General features: G+C 36.4%; 1 protein-coding gene across 1 annotated transcript in view; it reads left to right on the forward strand.

Annotated features, from left to right (window-relative positions):
* The window catches only part of LOC150076228 (uncharacterized), a 744,224-nt gene that overhangs the window by 694,884 nt on the left and 33,655 nt on the right, over positions 1 to 15,685 (forward strand). Inside the window, exons 38-39 of the mRNA XM_090387291.1 lie at positions 7,713 to 7,833; positions 13,867 to 13,965. Coding sequence (XP_090243417.1) covers positions 7,713 to 7,833; positions 13,867 to 13,965 — 220 coding nt within the window. The remainder of the gene's footprint in view (positions 1 to 7,712; positions 7,834 to 13,866; positions 13,966 to 15,685) is intronic.

Consider the following 15,685-nt stretch of genomic DNA (forward strand, 5'->3'; position numbering starts at 1 on the left):
TCTTTTTTTAAACTGCATACCATACCCAGGTTTCAATTCTGATTGGAACATCATTGGTTGATAGATAGACATTGTGAAGACCCAGACACCATAATGATCTAGGCATTTTCTAAAAGCAGTGTACTTCTCCATTGGAGCAGTGCCTTTTATTTAGAGTAGTACAATACCCCAGAAACTAGTGATGTTCCTTCACAATTTGAGATTGATGTACTTATTACCAAAAGTACTGTACTCATAATCCTATGAGCTGACTACTATCATAGTTATGCCCAACATGTACAGTGATTCTATATAGCTTTCATAGCTTGACACTTTTGCCTTAGGCTTAACTGTGCAACATTGGGATTAAATGCTCACTGCCTGGCGTCCAGGCTAACACCTTAGGAATCCAATGTGTTTACCATATGCTTTGATTCAAGAAAGCAAGCTTATGCAGCATCAGCCAAAAAAAAAAAAAAAAAAACACTTCCATTTCACCCCTCCGTTCGTTCAAAATACCTGTCCAGCTGATCCTTAAATATATTTAGACTATCAACTTCCACAACAAGGGATGGAAGTCTGTTCCACCAACCAACTACCCGCTGGCTAAAGGCAAATTTCCGCACATCTATCCTACATCTGTCCTTCCTCAATTTGAATTTTATTCAAATTGAGGAAGGACAGATGTAGGACTTCCTCAATTTATTCCTTCTCAGGTGATTATTCTGAGCAAGAGGAAGAATCTCATCGGCATTGTGCATGCTCAAACCATTCAAGGCTTTATACACCTCTATCAGATCACCTCGCTGGTGCCTAGTCCCAAGACACTGTAATTTGCAAAACTTAAGCCTTTCGTCATAAGAGCAACCCTTTGTTCCATTCACTAATCTTGTTGCCCTTCTCTGTACTCGTTCCAGCAGCTCTACATCTTTCTTGAAATGAGGCCTCCAGACCTGTATACAGTACTCAGGGTGTGGCCTGACCATTGCCTTATACAAGGGAATAATCACCTCCTTATTCCTTCTAGAAAAATTCCTGTATATCATTGACAAGACACCATGAGCTACTCTTGCGGCCCGTCTGCACTGCTCAGAGAACTTCATATCTGCCTGCACAATTACCCCCAGGTCCTTTTCATTCTCTACCACTGTCAGTGTAGTACTACAGAGTTGATACGTTGCTCTAGGGTTACTGTTTCCCATATGTAATTCTTTACATTTGTCAATGTTAAACTTCATTTGCCACCTCTCAGCCCATCTGCTCAGCCTTTCCAGATCCAGTTGCAGCAGCAGCATAGCGTCAGTAGTGTCCTTAACAACCCTGCCAACCTTTGTATCATCTGCAAACTTCGACATTAAGCTTGATATAACATCATCAATATCATTTATAAATACAGAAAACAACAATGGACCCAACACTGAACTCTGAGGGACTCCACTAATAACATTAGTCCACGATGAGCAGTGTCCATTGATTACCACTGTCTTCTCCCCCTCAACCATCCCTTTATCCATAGCAACAATTTGCCTCCAATGCCACACTGCTCCAATTTGTGCAGCAGTCTTCCATGTGCAACAGTATCAAAAACCTTTCTAAGAACCAAATATATAATATCAAAGTTATTCCCTGCATCCATTTCTTTTGTGACTGCATCATAGTATCCAATCAAATTGGTCAGGCAAGACTTTCCCTTAACAAAAGCATGCTGTGTCCGAGCTATAACTGAAGTCTTGTCTAGATGATCCTGCAGTGCTTCTTTAACCAGTGCTTCCATTAATTTTCCTGGAATAGAAGTTAAACTCACAGGTCTATAATTACTTGTGTCAGCCTTTGATCCTCCTTTGTGAATTGGGGTCACATTTGCACATCTCCAGTCTATGGGTACCTCCCCTGAGTCCAAAGAAGCTCTCATAATTATGGCTAAGGGTTCACTTACTTCCTTTGCTGCCTCTTTAATATAACTGGATAGATCCCATCCACCCTGGGTGCCTTTTTTATGTTTTTCCTCAATTTCTCCTCCACTTTCCTCTCAGTTATTACAAAATCATCTAGCTCACTGCCCCAGTGTGCCATTAAAAAAACGAAACCAAATCAAATCAAAATAGCTCACTGTCAGAGTTTACTTCACCTCTGGCATTCCCCTTCCTGAATAACTCCCCGGGTGTGAATATAGATGCAAAATACTTGTTTAGTTTGTTAGCCACCTGAGCAGGATCGTCAACTGTTGAACCATCAATATTCAATGGACCAATCTGATTCATCCCTTTCCTTCTAGAGTTTACATAGGTAAAGAACTCTTTTCTGTTTTTCTTTGCATCCTTTGCCAAGGATTTCTCATAATCTGCCTTTGCCTGTCTAATCTCCTTTGTGTATATGTATCCCATGCATTTTTCTTCTCTGCCATATGTCTCATTAGTATTTCTTAGTTGGTATGTAAAGCTTAGTAGCTTCTAAGATAAGTTCTTTGAATGCTTCCCATTTTGAATTTGCTGTTGGTAACTTCATCAGTTGGTCCCACTGTATAGAATTTAAATACTGTCTCAGACCATCGTAGTCGCCTTTATGGAAGCAAAAACCCTTCCCTTTACCCCTGATGGTAGTTACCTCTTTGAGTAAATCCCACTTCAGCACACTGTGATCACTGCCACTTAGTGGTTCCTTTATCTGCAGATTCTTAATGCATGAAAAATCACTACTGATAATCATATCAAGAGTATTACTCCCTCTAGTTGCCTCCCGAACATGCTGATGTTGAAAACAATCATCCAATAAATCCACAAAAGCCTTGCTAGTGTATGAGTGACAAACCCACAAATTCCAGACAATATCTGGGAAATTAAAATCTTCCATTATAAGACTCTGATTTACTGGCCCACTCTATTTCCCTGTACAGTTTCTTATTATACTCATCAGAGTCATTAGGCCTAAAGCACACTCCTACTCTCTGTTTTGATCTCCCAGTGCTTATTATTATTAGCCATATGGTGCAAGGAAGCCTGAGGCTTATGCTGCAAAATTAATTTACCCTGAGAGAGAGAGAGAGAGAGAGAGAGAGAGAGAGAGAGAGAGAGAGAGAGAGAGGTAGAAAGGAATCACCAAGCAAACTAACTCGACACTGCACTGTCAGGCAATGTCGACTGGCTTCACTTCCTTGGATTTTATGTGTTTCTTAACTAATAGCCTAACCCCTCCTCCCTTCCTATCCTGTCTATTCTTTCTGTACACATTGTGCTCCCCAAATTCCAGTTCTGCATTCCTTATATCTGTGCTTGCTGCATGATTGGCATCCCTTTGGTCTCTATCTCTGATAGCATTGAATTAGAAAATAACCTCTTTGAATTCTTAATATAAATCATTTTTTCTTTTCTTTTCTTTTTTTGGGACCCTAACAAAGTCCCCATCAGAAAATTTATTTTATTTTTCTATTTTATCAAGACAAAATTTTGTCTTGATAAAATTCAAAAACATGAATAAAGAAGGTCACATTTTTGAATAGCTACACTTTTTCAATGCTATGTCACTAATTGCTTTTAACTCTTGAACTTTTGTTCATGGTACTCATTGTTTTCAAACTGAGGCACTTTCTATTTCAGTCAACTACCTGGTAGTTCAGGTTATTTGTTCTGAAATTCTTTTTCGAAAAAAAACCTCCAAAGTTTATTTTATTAATCTATATGTATTTCTTATTTTTCTTAAGTTTTTTTTGTTTATTTTTTTTATGGCTTTCATTGTATTTTTCATTGTCTTTCATTGTATTGAGCATGCTCAATGTTGATGGGATTCTTCCTCTTGCTCAGAATAATCACCCGAGAGGGCATAAATTCAAATTGAATATAGACAGTTATAGGATAGATGTGCGGAAGTTTACCTTTAGCCAGCAGGTAGTTGGTTGGTTGGTGGAACAGACTTCCATCCTTTGTTGTGCAAGTTGATAGCCTAAATAAATTTAAGGCTGAGCTGGGCAGGTATGTGGAACGAACAGAGGGGTGAAATGGGAGTTTTTTTTTGGCTGATTCTGCATAAGCTTGCTTTCTTGCATCATATGCCTCTACTAATGCTAATGCTAATTTTGGAGAATAAAACAAGTATACTACAATTTCAGTCAATTTTAGATATTATAAAGTCACTTACTTAATTTGTTTTTTTAAGCAGCCAGCAAACCATCCCAGTTTTCATGCACAGCTGCCCCAATATCTTGCCATAACGCTATCTTCAAATCAAGATTACTGTATTCTCGAAGTTCTGTGTTGTTTAACACCAGTCATTAAATTCCGTTAATAAATTTTTCAGTGTCAAATGTCATTTAATTCACTGAAATTCAATTAAATAACCATTCAGTTTCACTAATAAATTCAAACATTTAATTTTCCTAAAGGGTTTTTTTTTGTGTGTATGTGCACAATAGCACTCACGTGACAGTTGTTTGCTACAGACATGGGAAAGTGTGTTGGCCACTTGGCTAGTGTCAAAAATATATCATAGTGTAAATGTAAATGTATAATGCAGGCAGAACCTCACAGCATTCATCATTCACCCTGAATCCAATGCCACCCACTGTGTCATTTACATTTCCCATTTAAATTGCTGAATATACTTGTACTGGTTACACTCCAGCATTCAAGATGCCACATGTTACACATGGCATTTTGAATGCTCATGTAGTGTCACACTTAATAGTAGTAAAATGATGCAAGGAAGCAAACTTATATACAGCATCATCCCAAAAAAAAAACTACTCACTTCATTTTCCCATCCCATCTAATAACACTATCCAGCATGATTTTTAGCTCCACTTATGTATCAGCTATTTGCAGCCTATGTTTACTTGTCGATTTCAAAAATAATTCTTACAATTTCACATCACAATTTATACATATACAGATGTTTGTGTGGGAAGTGTATGACACTGATATGTTGTATTACCTGCAAATAATAATGTTTGCATGTGCGTATAGATAGAAGTAATGTTAGGGAGGATTAATATGTTTAACCTTGTCTGTCTGCTTGCCACCTCTTTCTCTTTCAGTAATGGAAAGGCAGTTGTAGTGTGAGTACATGTACAGTTTATCTGCATATCTATTGCATATTTTGTTTTTTCTGTGTTATGCTTAACATTGTATAGTTAAAACATTTAAGAGAAGCAAAGGAAATGTCTGAATTACCTTGAAATTTTCTGCTACATGTGTGGATTGTTTACAACAAAAACTCAGAGGAAGAAAATCTACAGTATCACTAAACGTACCCATTCTTTGTACTTTGGTTGCAAGTCTGGTAATCAAGACAAAATGTGGGCTCTACATATGTGCTGTTATTATCTGCACCACAAATCTGAGGTTGTGACTAAGTAGGAAAATTAAAAGTATGCCTTTTTCTGTGGTGTGAACCATGTACTTTGATCATTTCTGTTTTTGCATGATAAAAATATTAGGGATGTCCATAAAAAGCAAGCACAGCATAAAATATCCTAATGTGTCTGCAATGTGTCTGCTGTATCAACTTTACTGCAATGAGGCATGTTCAGCATAAAGAAGACTTGACATTACCAGATCCCCCCCCCTAAATCATGAGACAAAGGAAACAGTGATGAATATAGCACGGATTCTTATGTTGCAGACTTTGTTGGACTATCCACTTCAACAGATTTGAACTACCAGCCAGAAAATTATGGTGCATCACACTTAATTAAGCAAGAAGAGTTTATTGACTTAGTTCTATACACTTAGGCCACAACAGTGGAAGTTACTTGAACTAAAATTACAGTATACCGAAAGCATCACAAAGTGTGTTTTCAAAATATTTCATTATGACAGTATGTGTTTCTCTAAAGATATTAGGCGCCTCTGTAGCCAGGTGGGCAGAAGCAGCAGTGTGTAGCACACGCTTCTTGATTAGACCGGGGTTCGAGCCTGTGCCCACCAAATACGGAGGATGCGGAAAGGTCAGGGAATGACCATTGCATATCCCCGGAGCAATATGGCCTTAGTTGCTAATTTTAATTTAACCAAATAACAAACAATCTAAAGATATTAGTGGTCTCTTCTGAAAAGACTAGGCAGTAAACACAATCCTAATGAATGGTGTATATTTATTGATGCCTCAAAATTAAGTTTAAAAGCAGTTTTGCTGCACAATGAAAATGTATTCCCATCAGTTCCTCAACTTCATGCTGCTGGCTTGAAAGGAACATATGAAAGTGTGTCCAAAGTGCTGAGTGTAGTAAAGTACCATGACTTTTCTTGTAAAATTTGTGATCATGATGTAATTACTCACTGGCCTACAGGGAGGTTTCACAAAATGTTGTTGTTTTCTATGTCTGTGAGAGTTACGCAACAGAAAAATGGGCGCCTCCGTAGCCAGGTGGGCAAGAGCAGCAATGCGTAGCACGCGCTTCTTGATCAGACCAGGGTTCGAGCCCGTGACCACCAAATACGGAAGATGCGGAAAGGTCAGGAAATGACCACCGCATATCCCCAGAGCAATATGGCCTTAGTTGCTAATGCTCCTAAAAACCAAATAACAATAACAACAACAGAAAAACGTAAACAAAATGTGTTCCACTGGTTTAACAGAAAAGGTTCTTCCACTTTTTGCATATAATACTTGGATTAATGAATATTATTAGCCGGATTAATGAATATTGTTAACTGGATAAATAAAGAATTTTCATTGGGCATTACACTAGCAGCTTGGCAGTCATTTAAAGCACTTGTCATGTATTTTTTAAAGAAAAAAATATAATTATGAATTGCTGTATCAACTTTACTGCAATATTATGAAAATATGGGTTTCTGAATGTCTTTGAAAATTCATTATTCATTCCCATTTTAGTTTTTTCCCTCAAAATTTGGGAGATATAAGTGATGAGCAAGGGGAAGGATTTCATAAGAACATATCCATGATGGAAAAGCAGTACCAAGGTTATTGTAATACTGCTATGGTGGGAAATTACTACAGGTTTCTTAAGAGGAGAAAATGACTAATGTCAGATATTGTATTATATCTGAAATGTGTCATGAAATTACTGAAATTTTAGTAAATTAATGAATGACCAATCAGTGGAGACATGATAGACGCACAGTTTTGATATTTTTGAAATCAGCAGATCAGTTTCCATAGAATCTGCAACTTTTTCTTTTGGGATGAGAAAAAATAAAATTTTTCCAATGTAATTTTTCCAGTTCTAATTGTTTGGATTGGAGGAATAACAATACATGGTTTGTCATTATTAGAAGTTAAAATAAAATAAAAGAGACTATTATACCATATCAGAATTCAGTTTAAGTTGTTTATTGAAATGTTACCACATTAATCTATATTTATCCAATCCTCTTTTCGACTTACTTAACCCCACTTACAGAACACCAAGGGTGGAAGTTTGTTCCAATTACTATTGCTGAAAGCAAATTTCTGCACATCTGCTTGCAACCATTCTTTTCTAATTTAAATTTGTTCCCTTGTATGTGTTGTCCAGAAAAGAATGAGAATGCTATCAGCATTCAGTTTACTTAACCTATTCATTCTGCTTTCTGAATTGCAGATTTACTGGCAACTGCTCACTCTGTCCTTCCATTAGTTACAGAACAGCTCACTGTGATGTGCCACAACTTAATTTTAATTTCTGCATTGTGATTATCACAAAATTGAATAATTTGAACCAAATTAAAAATTTATAAGTAGAATTTTTTTACCAGCTAGTTTCATCAGTCTTGTATGTATTAAATACTGTCGTTTAGGTGTTTGAAGAGTGAAGGAGAATGTGAAAAATTGCGAAATACAACAGGCGACTTAAGGAGGAAACTAGATGACGCTGTAGCTGCATTACATGAACTTGGAAGGGAAAATCAAACATTGCAAGTTAGTACAGTTTTTTTTTTCTGCTATATTTCTTTTAATTTAATATGAAGTTTGTGATAATTATATATCAGAATTAAGTATTTCATTGGTGTTAGTTTGAAAACTTTCACAACTTTCTTATTATATCTAAAACCTCATATACATTTTGGGTTAAAATAAGTTTCTCAATTCTGTGTGAAATTGAGTGACCTGAAGAATACATTTCCTTTTTTTGAAAAATAGAATAATCTCTCCATTCCTAATAAAAGCTAACACCCCCCCCCCCTTCTCTCTCTCTCTCTCTCTCTCTCTCTCTCTCTACAAGTAAGTTGTCATATTACAAGTTGACCACAAAACCTGGCATACTGCAGTAAATATAAAATTTAGTTTAGTCTGCATTAAAAGAATACTAAACATATAATCTTAATACTAACTCTTGATGATGTGCATTCTAAAATATCTTTTAATACAGTTAACTTTTCAATAAGCTTTTATTTATAAATTAAAGCTAAGAGACTCCGTCATATGATCAATGATCAATAACATATGACGGAGTCTGTGCATTCTCCAGGAATTATTAAATGGAAAGCAGTATATAACATTGGTTGATGTATTTAATCCATAAAAGCTTTTTTTGGTGATAGGCTTTCTCAGTTATACTTATCATCTATGACTTTCTTAATTTTTTTTCAAAAAATACACTTAACATTCATTCAACGTTGGATTCAATCATTTATACCAAGAAATAACATCAGTGCTCGAAGCTCACTTCCCACCATTCCACACTACTATATGTGTTACTAGCTTGTTTGAAATCTACTACTATATATCATCTTAATGATGGAGAAATTATTCAGTTACATAATTTCATAAAGAAACATATTTAATTATTTATTTTTTTTATGAAAACCCCAAACACGAGAGGTATTAGAACCTATAGTACTTAGTACCGTGCTTGGGTTGTAGGTTGAGAAGACAAAAGAAGATATTTGTTGACATTAGACTTGAACTTCTGTAGACTGTAATTTTCAGGAAATACGTATGAAGGAAGGTTGTTCCAGAAAACGGCAGCAGAATGAATAAATGAGGAAGATGAAAAGGTGGTTCTGTGAGTTTGAATTTGGACAGTAAATGGATGTTGGCTGGTGGCAGCACATGTTCGGACTGTTTTGAAAGAGAGAGCGAGAATTATAGAAGCCAATTCAGAAGAACAGTGCCCGTGGAAGTATCTGTAAAAAAAGCATACAGCAGAAACAGTCCATCAATGAGACAGTGAGGGAGAGACTGTGTTAGAGAGGAGTCATTAATTAACCTAACTGCCCTCTTCTGAATGGAATCTAGAAGCCTGAGAGAGGTTTTGGGGGCACTGCCCCAGATGTGGGAATTCTAGTTAATATCATAAGCTTGATTCCTCATTAAGACCTTTAAATGATATATGATGCATCTTTCAAGATGCAAAATGAAAGGGCAAGATCATAGATGAACATACATTTGAAGACAGTTTTGATAATGTATAATAGATTAACAAAGTAATTAGTGAAAAAGGAAAACAAATTAATTTATGTGGTCTTACTGACTGATTTTTGCAGCCTGACTTTTCAAAGTTCATAATATTGATCACAAATAGAGGCTCTTCTTTGAGTCCTCCATGACAATATAGTGGTTTTGTCTTTTGTCACTCCATTAGAGAGGTTTAGTTTCTGATTTCAGGAGATGGAGTATGCCACATGAACCCATGTCCATTCTACAGACATAATCCATTTTGTATTATGTCTTTGAATATTTTTTGATTGTCCTTTTATGAATAGGATATGTTATGAAAATGAAATATCCTCTTTGTAATAACAATGTTTATTCCAAAAAAAGGAATTTTAACTTTAATGACACAAGTAGTTGCAAGTCATGTTCTTAACTCTAGCTTTTAAAGGCTTATAATGTGGCTGCATATAAATATTTCTCAGTAATATGAATGTAAAAAATAAAATATCATATTCAAAATTCAGTATTTATAGAAAGGGATTTTAACTTTAACAACACGATTACCTGCAAGTCATATTTTAATTGATATTATTGGTTTAATCGATATTAAGGATACGATATTATCGGGGTAACCTATCATCATGCATATGGTACTGTTACTTATGCAAGGCATACTCTTGAGAATGTGGTATTAATATCAACAGATATAAAAGATAATATCTACACTATCACAGTTAAGATAGGACACATCACAGTGGTAAATGTATATTAACCTCCTACTATTCTATGTCCAGCACACACGTTTTACACTTACATGATCATCCAGTGGTATATGTGGGTGACTTTAACAGTCATCATGGTGAATGGAATTATAGAAAGAATGACTTAAACAGAGAAACATTACTGAATTGGGCAGAAGATAACAATAACTACCTTGTTTATGATGCAAAAGATAAAGGCACTTTCAAATCAGCAGTCTGGGAAAGAGATTATAACCCGAATCTCTGTTTTGTATCCAAGGATAAGATGGACCAACCTTTGATGGTAACACGTAAAGTTCTTGACAACTTCCCTCATAGTCAGCATCGACCAGTGATTCTTCAAATTGGTGTCCAGATACCATCAGTGACATCTGTGCCTCTACCAAGATGGAACTTTAAGAGAGCCAGATGGAAGGAATTTTCCAAGGAGCTAGACAAATGTCTCAGATGGATCCCTCCAACCTGTAAAAATTACGATAGATTTACAGGAATTGTTAAAGCCATAGCCAAAAAACATATCCCTAGAGGTTATAGGAAACAATACATTCCTGGCTGGAATGAAAATAGCGAAAATTTATATAATGAATATTTGAAGAATAATAAGCAGGAAATAGCTGATGAATTACTACGTAGCCTTGATATGGCTCGTCAAGAGAAATGGATTAATACTGATGAGACTTTAGATTTTAAACATTCAAGCAGGCAGGCATGGTCCTTGTTAAGGAAATTAAGTGGTGGAAATCCATTAATACGAGACAATTCTTTAATTACTCCAAATAATATTGCTGATCACATAGTTGCGGCCGACCGGGCTAGCCGAGTGGGTAAAGTACCTGCCCGGCAACCCAAAGGTCGCGGGTTCGATTCCCGCCTCGGGCTTGGATCAAAGTACTGCAAAAACCTTGGGAGGTGCAATATGGCCACAGAAGCCGATGCGCCAACAACTACCAAATAAAAAAAAAAAAAAAAAAAAAAAAGATCACATAGTTGCACTGTCCAGAGTACCAAGAGACAAAAAACATACTGTTCATGTAAAGAAAAACTTAAAAACTCTGAAGACTACATGTCTTGCTGATTCAGAATATTCTCAACCATTTAAAAATGAAGAAATCACAACAGCCATAGGCAGACTTAAATCAGGCAAGGTGCCAGGATTCGATGGAATCCATCCTGAATTTCTGATAAACTATGGCAAACATGCTAAGACGTGGCTTTCAAGATTTTTCTCAGATATTCTTAGGACTGGTAAGCTGCCTCAATCCTTTAAGCAGTTGGCGCCTCTGTTGCCAGGTGGGCAGGAGCGCATGCTTCTTGATTAGACTGGGGTTCGAGCCCATGACCACCGAATACGGAGGATGCAGAAAGGTCAGGGAATGACCACCGCATATCCCCGGGGCAATATGGCCTTAGTTGCTAATGCTTCTAAAAACCAAATAACAAACAACAACAACAATCCTTTAAGCAGACAAAAATCATTGCTATTTTAAAGCAGGGTAAATTGAGCGATAAACCACCAAAAAGCTATCGTCCAATTGCCTTACTGAGCATCTGCTATAAGCTCTTGGAACGAATAGAATCGGTCAGAAAATTATAGAACATGTTCCTGTTGAGCAAGCAAGATTCAGACCAGGGCGCAGGCTGCACTAATTAGATCCTCTCACTGACAACCTATGTAGAGGCTGGATATCAACGATATTTAAAAACCTCTGCTGCCTTTATAGATTTAACATCTGCATATGATACAGTCTGGAGAGAGGGGTTAATTTATAAACTCCTTCAGGTGATACCATGTAGGACTATAGCACGTCTAATTAATGATATGATGTGTGATAGATTATTTAAGGTTGTCAGGAGTAACACAGTTAGTGTACCGAAGAAGCTGAATACAAGGATACCACAAGGCTCTGTTCTGTCCCCTCTTCTGTTCAGTTTGTATATAGCAGATATGCCTAAAACAAGATCGAGGAAACTTGGTTATGCTGATGACTGGGTTCTGGCTACAAGACATGAAACTTTAAGAAAGACTGAACAGACACTTACAAGTGATCTTTCGATCTTAGGAGAATATTTCCGTATATGGAGACTTCAACTAAATAAAAATAAAGAGAAGTAACATGTTTCCACCTTAATAACAAAATGGAAAATCATGATATTGAAGTGTACTTTGATAGTATTTTATTACATCATAATAGATGCCCAAGATATTTGGGCGTCACTCTTGACAGAACTTTATCATATAAATATCACTTAACTAAGACTATTGCAAAGTTAAAATCCCGAAACAATATTTTGCAGAAATTCTGTGGAACAACCTGGGGCTCTAAGGCAGAAACTCTTCGATGCTCAGCTATGGGTCTTGTCTATTCTGTGGCTGAGTACTGTGCTCCTGTCTGGATTAATAGTCCTTGTACCAAATTAATCGATACACACCTTAATAGTACGATGTGCCTGATTTCAGGCACAATCAGATCAATTCCAACTCAATGGCTGCCAATCTTGAGTCATATCCCTCCACCACACCTTCGAAGGAGTAAAGCACTGCTAAAGGAATACCAGAAAATTATGGCAAATTTGTACTTACCCATTCATAATGACCTACCAGATATAGGTATAAGTAGATTAAGATCTAGACATTCCCCTACTAGAACAGTGGAGAGATTGAAAATTATTAATTTTAATCTCTTAAAGGAATGGATACATGAATGGAGCCAACTTTCCCCTCTAGGACTAGAAAATTCCTAAAAGGATTTTGGAAAGACCGGATGATTTCAACCTGCCTCGGAAGATCTGGACTAAAATAAGCCGAATAAGAACTAGACATGGCAGGTGTGTGGATTTCCTTTCTAAGTGGAATAAGAATTATATTTCACGATGTGACTGTGGTGCTGATAGACAGACTGTGCAACATATTACCCAAGACTGTATCCTGAGAGTGTTTTGCAGAAAACTGGAAGAGTTCCTGATACTGACTCCGGCATCAATTGAATATGTTATTAATTTGGATATACAATTGTAAATATATGAGTTTTTCTTTTTAATGCTATCTTCTTTTTTGTTACATGTATTCATCTATGAGTATTTTTTCTTTTTCTTTTTTTTTTTTCCCCCATGCGATAAATAAATAAATATTTTAATCTGCTCACCCACTTCCCTTTTTTTTAATGGTAACCCAAAACATGAAAGGTATTAGAACCTGTAGTCCTTTGTTGCTGGCATTGGACTTGAAGTTCTCTAGAGTTCGGGAATCAAAAGAACAGGAGTAGAAGGATTAAATGGGTAAATTTTTTATTCTTGTTTGATTTTTGACATTAACTTTACCCTAATGCAATGCTCGGTAGTTCATGTGAAAATAAGAAGAAATGAATATATAAATGACATGAAAATTTCTGGCACATCTGACACCCACCATGCCACGGTCAAAGTCATTTAAATCTTTCATCTTGCCTATCCTTGCAATTGCATATGTATGCATCCCTATATATCTTCCCACCTGCTTTATATCATACAAACATGATGCTGTTACTGAAAGAGAGTTCCATTTCACAAAAAGGATGTGTGTACTTCTGTAAACATTATTTCATTACATTTGCTGTACTAGCATACTGCTACTCTTATGGTTATTGTGATTTATCCCATACTTAATATACACTAGTTTGTTCTGGCCTCTCAAAGGCTAAAGTACTAGCTGTTGCCATTGCTTTTTTTGCTTGAGGAAAGTCTTTCCATTGTTGTTATTCACTGTATGCTCTATAAAAATAAATGTTTCTTATTTAAAAATATCAAATTAATTTTCTAATTGTTGAATATATTTTAGATAGAAAATACAAAGCATTTAAGCAGGAAGTGGGCAAATGATGCCGTTGTTACTCATTGTACAGCATGTGGTAAACAGTTTACTGTCACTATCAGAAAGGTAAGTCAGAAAATTCCACCAAATTAGTTTATAATGGACATTTATGACCTTATGCTGAATGAGCCCTTTTGGATATTTATCCTGCAAAGTTAGTCCAGTAATTAAAAATTTCAATTGTTATTATTTATGAGTATCTTTTTATTTAAGCTCATTCTTTACACTACAGTAATTGCCCCCTCCGTAGCCAGGTGGGAAGGAGCAGCAGTGCGTAGCACACGCTTCTTGATCGACGGGGTTCGAGACCGTCACCACCAAATACGGAGGATGCGAAAAGGTCAGGGAATGACCACTGCATATCCCGGAGCAATATGGCCTTAGTTGCTAATGCTCCTAAAAACCAAATAACAACAACAACAGTAATTGCCCTCACTACTGGCACAGGGAGATCCTACTTTTTTCCAATTTCTCTTCATGATTAACTTTTTTTATTGACTTTATTAACTGTATTTTATTCTTTTGCATACAGTGCAATTACACACATAATTGTACTGTATGCATAAGCACTAACAGTAAAAATTTGAGAAACTTGGGCACAATGAAATTAGCAAAGAAATTACATGCAAAATTGTCTCAGCAATGTCCCTCTGTCTATTTAACAAGTAAACTAATGAAATAAGTAAACAAATACAATGGAATATTCTCTTACCAGCATCTGAAACTGAGGCTGACAATGAAAGTGGCCTTTACTAATTATTGACTGGGGAGGGAGGCATATTTTGGCTATTAATTATAATTTCCAATTCAATTAGAAACTGGAACTCCCTGGAGAGCCCAAAAAAAAGTTAAAGAAGTTGTCATCTCGTGCAGTTATTTTCTTTTAAATTAAATTTTAACTGCTTTCCAAATTGAGAGAGGGAATCATCCATGAGCTCTATTGTTTGCTTGTTTATACTCCAGCACAACTAACAGGTCAGTGGAGTTTACAATAAATCATCAATACAAACATTAATCTTATTTAGCAGTCACGGGATTGAACCCCATTGATATGTATTGGTGGATATGAAAATCCTGCAGAACAAAGCTTGCTTGATGGGTAATGGCCGACCAGGCTAGCCGGGTGGGTAAAGTGCCTGCCTGGCAACCCAAAGGTCGCGGGTTCGATTCCCACCTCGGGCTTGGATCAAAGTACTGCAAAAACCTTGGGAGGTGCATTATGGCCACAGAAGCCTATGCGCAACAACTACCAAAAAAAAAAAAAAAAAAGATGGGTAATGAACAATTGCAGTTGGGAAACTTTTCCTAGGTGTTTGTACAAAGTTTTTTTTTTTTTTTTGTACTGTGCACAGAGATAATGATGGAGGAGCAAATGTATATAACATACAACCACCATGTTGCTCACTGGAATTTTGCTCAATCAGCACTAACAGTAGCATAACTGCAGAAATATAATATAGCAATGCCTACTTAGCTTCATTGAAGAGATGTTAAAGCTGGCATCCATTAGCATTCTATGCACCCTGTAAAAAGATTCCAGCTTATATGCTGCAGTTGTTCCCACAATAACCAGGACATGGTTTCCAGATGTTTACTGGAATTTGTATATTGTAAGACTTTTGTGGATTTATTGGATTCTGTTTTCTACAGCAGCATGTTAGAGAGGAAGCAGTACTCTCTAACTGGTTATCAGCAGCAATTCTTCATGCATTAAGAAGCTGCAAATAAAAGTCTCACTGAGTAGCAGTGACTACAGCATACTGATGTGGAATTTAATTAAAGACAT

The sequence above is a fragment of the Mastigoproctus giganteus genome, chromosome 13, assembly GCF_048544385.1.
Source record: "Mastigoproctus giganteus isolate SK-2022 chromosome 13, ASM4854438v1, whole genome shotgun sequence".
Lineage (NCBI taxonomy): Eukaryota > Metazoa > Arthropoda > Arachnida > Uropygi > Thelyphonidae > Mastigoproctus > Mastigoproctus giganteus.